This window comes from Dermacentor andersoni, chromosome 9, assembly GCF_023375885.2.
Source record: "Dermacentor andersoni chromosome 9, qqDerAnde1_hic_scaffold, whole genome shotgun sequence".
NCBI lineage: Eukaryota > Metazoa > Arthropoda > Arachnida > Ixodida > Ixodidae > Dermacentor > Dermacentor andersoni.
The window spans coordinates 15,420,097-15,428,150 of NC_092822.1; the positions used below are offsets into that span (position 1 = coordinate 15,420,097).

An 8,054-nucleotide genomic window follows, 5' to 3' on the forward strand; every position below is an offset into this window, starting at 1 on the left:
GAGCGAAGCACGCGTCTGTTGCGTTGTCTTCGTTACTTCTTTGTCTGCTACAACGTTAAGCTTTAGAAATTACAAAAATTTCCGTTTCACCCGCAAAATGAGGCCATGTAAACTGCCACAAAATCTACGTACCAGATTTGTTTCCTCTTGCAGCGATAGCTGTTATCGACGGCCCACTTCCCTAGTCATTTTGATATCCCCCGGCGTCCGTCGCAGGAATTCCAACGTGCTTTGCGAGATATTTATTTTGAAAAGAAAAGTGCCCAAATTGGATTAAAACTCAGGTCCCATAGAGTAGTAATCAGTGGTTTTATCTCTCAGCCATTCTGCCTTCTTTCCCCTTCATTACATGGATGTAAAATGATCTGAAGCGAAGGCGCTAAAACGACGGTCGACGAAGAAAACACACACACACAGGGCGCCCTGTGTTTGTGTGTTCTTTCTTTGTCCACCGTCGTTTTAGCGCCTTCACTTCAGATCATGCTTAACCAACACGCCGAACTATCCATCCAAATGGATGTAAAGGTTGTCGTTCTGCCTTGAACGCACCACCTAAGCGCTGCAGTCTCAATAGAGAGAGAGAAATTTATTTACAGAAAGGCAGAGAGGTCGGCCTGAGCTATAACTTGCTCTGGCCTACTACTCTGCACTGGGGAAGAGGGACGGGGAGGGAAAGGACTGATGAATGATGATGGTATAATTAAGGAAGAGATGCGTATATACAAATTCACAGAGTTGTGGCCTCTGTAAAGCCGTGCGTCCAGCCCAGTGGATCTCAATAGAGCTTTAGTTTAGGGGACGCAAGCGGCTTGCGTACGCAAAAACTAGGGGCGACGGTACTGCGCATGCGCAGACCGCTACGTCTACTTGCGTCATTGGGTTGTTGGGGCGGCCGAAAACATCGCTGCCCCGTGGAGGAAGGTAAATTTTCGGCACTGGCGTAATCATGTTGCTGCCAAAAATTTACACCCGCAGCAGAGTAAAATACACTTGGTTATTCCAATATTAGCTGTTCTTGTCCGTCTGTGCTTCGCGCCACCAGGTGGCGGCACAATGCAGGGCGCTCCCGTGTACGGCTCCACCCCAACGTCCGCCTGCGTTTACCCAAATACCGGAGACGCTAAACCTCTCTATTAACTGCTTTTAATAAATATGGTTTATTGTGCTTTACTTCATATGCTTGATTTCATATTTTAAAGAATGATAACGCAGCAACGATCAGACGTTGATGACACTGCGAGCGCATGCGACCTCACTGCGGCTTGCGTTTGGGGCCGCTAACCTATAACCTGTTTCTGCTTGCGTACGCTAACGCACCCAAGCGCTAGGGGCCCCTACGCCTTGCGTCCCCAAAACTAAAATTCTCTAATAGGGAGTTTTAGTTTAGGGGACGCAAGCGGCTTGCGTGCCCAAGAACTAGGGGCCACGGCAATGCGCATGCGCAGAACCATCTGCGCGTGCGCAGTACCCTCGCCCCTAGTTCATGCGTACGCAAGCCGATTTTTCGCCTGATTTTGCGGGCTTCTTTCAGGCTTGGAAAGAAATCCCGTCCTTGCCGTTCTGCCTTTTCCGCGCCACCTAAACGCTATGGTCCCAATAACTGTATCACACCAACTAGCCCAAAAGTCTGTAAACTTCTTTGTGTGTTTTGTGGGATTTCTTTGCGGACCAGCTTATGAAAGCTTTAGTTAAGCTATCCGGCGACAGTGGTGTATGTGCACGTTATCGCCCAGGCATCCGTTCTGCGAGGTCGTATAGGCACTCTCCACTGACACTTTTCAGTGAAATCCTACGTTTCAAGCGTTACGCTCGGGCATCCTGCAAGTACCAGCTTGAACGTGCGAACCACGGCGTGCTTTTAATGAGTCAGTGTGTCGCAAGCCCCTCTAAAGCATGGTTCTCCGCAATGAGCTGTTTTGAGAGTAAAAGCGCGCTTCTGCCATTTCATTCGCTTTACTGGCGATACCCAGCGTGTCATAAGAATGTGCGTACCCGTTACCATGAAAGCAACTTTACGCCTAGTTGTTGTAAAGGTACGCCACTCGTGATCAAAAGTGGACGCTCTCAATGCTGACACGAGTGCTCAAGGTCCCACCACTTGTCGTACCGCACTCATCATGCGCTGATAGGATCAACGGATTGCGACAGATCGTGCAGGTGCACACACTGCATGCTATCACCTACGGCTGCGATGTAGAAGTACAGAAATAATCACTTTTCAAGTTGGTTCACCCGCCGTGGTGGCGTAGTGGCTTTGGTGTTGAGGTACTAAGCGCGAGGTTGTGGGATCGAATCCCGGCCGCGGCGGCCACATTTCGATAGGGCCAAAATCTCAAAACACCCGTGTACCGTGCATTTGGTGCACGTTAAAGAACCAGGTGGTCAGAATTAACCCGGAGGTCCTCACTGTACGGCGTGCCTCATAATCATATCGTGGTTTTGACACGAAAGAACTCAGAATTTAATTTTTTTAAGTCGGTTCTTACGACATTAAGCATGTCAAGTGGGTCCAACATGTTACGAAATTTAAAAGAAATTGTGTATGTACCATTGTTGGGTGCTGAAAGCACTACTTTCATGTACGTAGAGAAACTTGTCCGATTCCTCGTGTTCGTTAAGGCGAAAGCCGCTCCGCATGTCAGTGTTACATCCTCAATTTTCTTCTCATATTGCAGTGTTCGAAACGTACTTCACAGGTGCTTTTCGTCGTCTGTGACAATGCAGCACGCTACATAAAATCAATGTGAATTGTTGCGAAATCCGGTGTCGAGAATCACATTAAACTTTCATACATGCAATTTGTCAGGCATCTGGCTTAATATCCTGGATAGATAACTCCCGTAATCACTTCTCGCTTAATTTTAAATATGATCGAAAGTATTGTACAATATACAATGTACAAGGGGAGAGTGTAAATGAGGAACAACTCAAAGGAGATAGCATCTGGTGCATCAGGACAACGCTACTCCAATAAAAAACGACTCACATGATGCACTTCGAGTGTTAGTGTTACGTTCGCTGAAGAAGCTAAATGTAATTCTACAATAACGCTTACTGTTTGGACACACACTTGGTGAGACCGAAAAATCGTGATTGATTTGCCCGAGTCGAAACCCCAAATGTCTAGACTGGCTAAACTGACTAAAATTGGATACTTCTTCCTGAAAAACTGTAAATTACTGAGCAGCTTCGAAGTTAAGAAATCGCTCAGGAATTTTGATACGTGCACAACAATCGCCGCTCCCCTGCACTAGCACTATCCGGAATAGCCCCCCTTGCATGGTATCTAACCCTGTACACATTGAGTGTTGTTCTGTCCCCTTACATTCGAAAATAAACGAATATTCAACTATTTGGAATAGTGAATTCTGGAATACGAACCAAATAGAAAGAACTATTCAATTCGTATTCAAAATTTCGAATATTCGCACACCCCTTGATTTGGGCAACTTTTGCCAAATTCCAATAAGTACGCGGTTGATTCTCCAGCAGTATTGTTGCCAGCGCCCTCTGCCGTCGTTTTTCGAAAACTGCACATCCCTATAATATCTCCTGTGCAGTACGTGGCGTTGCGCTCTGTGCAGAAAGAATCTCCAATATACATGTGCGGCGGCGAAGATAAACAAGACTCCGTGTACTGAGCGCACGATAATCACTCATAACCAGGTTAAATGAAAATAGGACGTCTCAGAGAAGCTAACTATGTAAATTAACAAGTCCTAATGCTTAAGGGAACGATTTCACAACACCCACATCATTGTGTGTGTTGATAGTGTAAAGTGAGAGAGCAGTAAACGTAAGGCGCCCCGCTTATGGGCAACCCACATACTGAGCGATCGATCTTTTTAAGCTGCACCGTCCAGACTCGCCCAAATATTTTAATCAACATGATCCCGCTGCTGACCATTTGACGCTGGAGACTAGTCGCTCTGTGAATTTCCGTACAGGCAGCGGTCGATCACTAAGCTTCTGACCTCGCGGTACATCTTGCCAATTTTGAAGCTTTAGCTACAACAATTAGGGCAGTGAGGGAAAGAAATACAGTTCAGCAAGGCGGTGATCGTTCACGTCGATTCAGTCCGTACAACACTGACAGCCCAGCAGCCGATGGGCAAATCAGTTCTAGCACTTCCCTGTGCCTACTTAAACAGTAAAACCTGCACCGGGCAGGCCTTAGCAATCCTCTTCTTCGTCATCCAGTTCATCGATGAGCCGGCTTACGGGCACCACGGTGTGCTCGTCTAGAGCCTTCTTCAGATCGCGCGACATGTTGGCCATGTTGTCCGTGAGCTTGGTGATGCAGTATCGCAGGTCCTCTTCCTCGGAGATGCTCAGGCCTTCTTTCCTCTTGGGCAGCGGCCTGGCACCCATGGCGCGCCGGAACAAGTCCTGCACTTCGCTCATGTGAGCCGTCAGCTGGTTGACGCTCGCCACGAGCGGTGCCATGGTGTCACACTGAACGCCTGCTCTGCCCCTGCCGCTGGTTCCCGAACTAGACGGCTGCGTGGGCGACTTGTCGATCTGGAAGCTCACGTTGGCCCGGTTCGCCATGGATATGAGGCCCTCGCCGTTGTCCATCGCCGCCTGGGCGCGGACTTGCATCTGCTGTCCGGTCGGGCTTCCAGTCCTGGCCTCCGCCGCCCTGGAGGACATCAGGACATCGAGTGGGTCAACGGGTCTCGCGATGGCCCTCGAGACACCCGCGATATTGTGCGCGAGCCGGCCGAGATTTTCCTCAAGAGGGATCAGCCTACGAAGCACGGAGGAAGGGAAAAAATAAAGGAGGGGCCTAAACGTCACATTAAGTTGTTTTTATTTTTATTTATTTATTTATTTATTTATTTATTTATTTATTTATTTATTTATTTATTTTTTGGAGAAACCACGGACGTGTTTGGCAAAATGAACCAAATCCTCCCCTCCTCTATGCTCTAGCTTTTCCGGATAATGCTCGGTTAACAATTAAAGACAGCCATCTGCAGATGGGTTCTGCCGAAATTTATAAATATTTCACTTCAAAGTGCAAGGTATTGCTACGGATGACCTCTTTGCTGAAGGCACTGCCATTCTTCACGGGGCGTTCGACATGCCGTGTTCCGTTAGCAATGACGAAAGGCTATTTATTTTTCCAATCTGGTAATGCTTACACCTAATAATTAGCTGATGCGTAGATATATTTAGCCGGCAATTAAATTCTTTGTATACAGAAACGCAGCGTTGGCTGACTTCACAACAAATAAACATTTAAGTAGTCCGTAATTGCGGATATCGGCTCACTATAAAATCCACAAAGCACCATCCCAACACCTCGACTTGCTTTCAAGGTAGTCTCCCCAGGGCCACATTAAAAATATATGTAAATTCGATACGTTTAACTAATATATAAGATAATATGCGACTGAATGGGATATGATGAAAGAGCGACACTAGTAAAAAATATGTTGCATGATACTACAAGCCTGCAAATTTTTTTGACAACGTACCTACTCGCCATGGGAGCTCCGGCGTGCGGTGGAAAAGGGTTAGGCTTAAGCGACTGTGTGAGCGCGTCCATCTGCGATGCCAGCTTGTGGAAGTAGACGCTCAGGTCTATGTGTTCGCGGACCGGTTCCGAGGACAGCTGCTCGACCGACTCCACCTTAGGCGGCGGCGCGTACAGCTGCGGGAACGGCGCCGGGTGGCTGAGCGCGTTGCTCACGTTCTCTCGGTTGTGCATGCCGCCGATGATGTTGCTGGCCGCGACCTTGGAGGCGAACGCGTCTGAGGCCATGGCCTCGGCCAATGGCACGCCGCTCCCAGCCACGTTCGCGGCCGCCATTAGCGTCGGTTCGTCGATCTTGGTGTAATCGGACACGGTGCGCAGCTCCTGCAGCAGCATCTTCAGCAGCTGGATCAAGCGCAGCATGTTGCCTTCCCACACCTCCCAGATCGGGTCGTCCTCGTAGGGCCGCGGATGCTCGGGCTCCGGTTCCTCCGCTTTGGGCTTGGGAGGCGGCGGAGGCTTGGGTCTCCGAGATATGTGGCTAGTCGTGGGAAGCTTGAGGCCTTCGTCCGAGCCCAGCGAGCCGGACACGGTCTGGCGCGCGCTGATCTCGCCGTCGTTGAACTTCTGCGCGGCCACGAACTGCGACGCCATAGAGACGGGCACCTGGACCGTCAAGAAGTGCGTCGCAGAACCACTGCGCCCCGGAGCGCCGGTCGTGACCTTGCTGTTCACAGAGAAGTCTTTGCCGATCTGAGGCATGACTGAGACCTTGCGGCCGCTACCCCTGCTGCCTCCTGCCACCGACTGTTGTACCGTGAAATCCGGAGGATTGCTCGGGAAGGTCGCGGCCGCCGAAGAGGGCCTCGCGGGACTCTGGCCGCGCTGGTAGATGCTGTCGACGATGTCCTTGAGCTGAAGAGACTGGCAGCTGATCTGGCGCGCCAGGCGGCAGATCTCTTCGCGTCGCGCCTGATTGAACGCCATCTCTTCGCTTGCTTGGTTCGACAGCTATCAGAAGATTCTGACACTCTGCCTGGACACCCGTCGCGCGTCGCACTTACTCGCCACGTTGCGTGCGACAAATTTTGGATGGTCTAACGTAATTTAGTCCGGGGGGCCCCTGAATCTGGCCCCTCCTGTAGCCCGGAAGAATCTTTTAGGCGCCCGTCATTCTCTTCGAGGCGCGAGCCCGTTGCCCATGCTGATATCGATTTTTTAACACACGGCACATACCCACAAGAAGCATCTACCAGTCACTGAGAAATTAAATAACTATAACTGCAATTAAATCTCAATATCTACAACAAAATAAAATCGGCAGCTGCTGTGGCATTACAAGATTAAAAGTAAGTTGTAATAAAAAAGCCATGTGACAAAAAAGGAATCGAAGCAGAACCGGCACCATCAGTAATGTAACCTGTCCGGTGCTTCTGCAAAATTATGAAGATCATCGAAAATTGCCTTGTGGCTGCGGCCAAACTTTAAAGCTTCAAACGATAATTCGGAACAGTAATACAAAACGCAAGATGATAAAATAGCCCATCTTTCTTTATTTAACGATCTATGACTGCGCTTCCTTCTTCATCCTCTTCGGAAGCCAAGTAGCGACCTCATCTGGAACGTAAACAGTTTAAGACAAGCCCCAGCCTAAACCTCAAGAGATAAGTATGAGCTTCAGGCAGCAAGATACGTCGCCAGGGAACCGTTTACTAAGCACTGTGCCTGATGTGCTCTGCTCACGTATGGTCATTGTTAAATAAGGCGTCGCTGCCTACCACAGCGCCAAGAGAAGGCGTATGCTTGGAACCGCCCAAAGGGGAGGAAAAAGAGGATGGAATAAAGGCAGAGAATGAGTAATGCCTCCATTGCTTTCGTACTGAGTAATATGCACGATATAACATATTTGGCGATGAGAATTTAACAACCCATGTGCTACCGCCTTGCCCTTCATCTGTGCCGTCGATTACTGCATATCATCCTCTACGATGAGTATTTCGGGGCTACAACCGCCACCCCCGTTCCTGTCGTCACCTGGACAACCGGTCATCCCATGGGAGCAATGGATTCAAGCGTTCAAGAAGTACATGGTGGCGTCGGGCGCCTCTGATCTACCTGCCAGGCGTCGGAAGGCGATTCTGCTCAACTGCTTGGGCTTGGAAGGACAACGTATCTTCCAGACTCTTACGTCGGAGGACGACCCGCGCTTTTTGGCTTCGAGCGCCACCGGAGGGACGTTGACGACTCCTGCCCCAGATGAGTTCGACTGAGCTATTGCGACGCTTGAAAGTCACTACAAGAGCTCTGTCAATGTCACCGCAGCGCGTCACCGTTTCCGTCGACGTGCACAAGCCCCAGTTGAGACTGTGGTCGATTACGTCACCGCTCTACGAAGTCTCATAAGAGCGTGCAACTTCGGTGACTTGGCGGACGACATGATGCGCGACCAGCTTATAGAAAAAACTACTAGCGAATACTTGCGTGAACGTCTTTTACTGGAAGAGTCTCTTACGCTTTCCCGGGCCCTTACCATTGCGAGGCAGCATGATCAGGCGGCTGGAGAAGCGAGAGA

At 49.6% G+C, this 8,054-nt stretch overlaps 1 protein-coding gene across 2 annotated transcripts; it reads right to left on the reverse strand.

Moving 5' to 3' along the window:
* Positions 1-3,858: 3,858 nt before the first annotated feature.
* On the reverse strand, positions 3,859-6,835 carry LOC129383699 (uncharacterized). Of its 2 annotated transcripts, none has more exons than XM_055068368.1 (2): positions 5,484-6,835; positions 3,859-4,750 (listed from the first exon to the last, which is right to left on the reverse strand). In XM_055068368.1, exons 1-2 carry the CDS (start codon positions 6,467-6,469, stop codon positions 4,174-4,176), a joined length of 1,563 nt encoding a protein of 520 aa, XP_054924343.1. In that variant the 5' UTR covers positions 6,470-6,835; the 3' UTR covers positions 3,859-4,173. The 2 variants fall into 2 exon arrangements, with proteins under 2 accessions (XP_054924343.1, XP_054924344.1); XM_055068369.1 differs by having other exon boundaries at positions 3,859-4,642; positions 5,484-6,834.
* Positions 6,836-8,054: the final 1,219 nt, after the last annotated feature.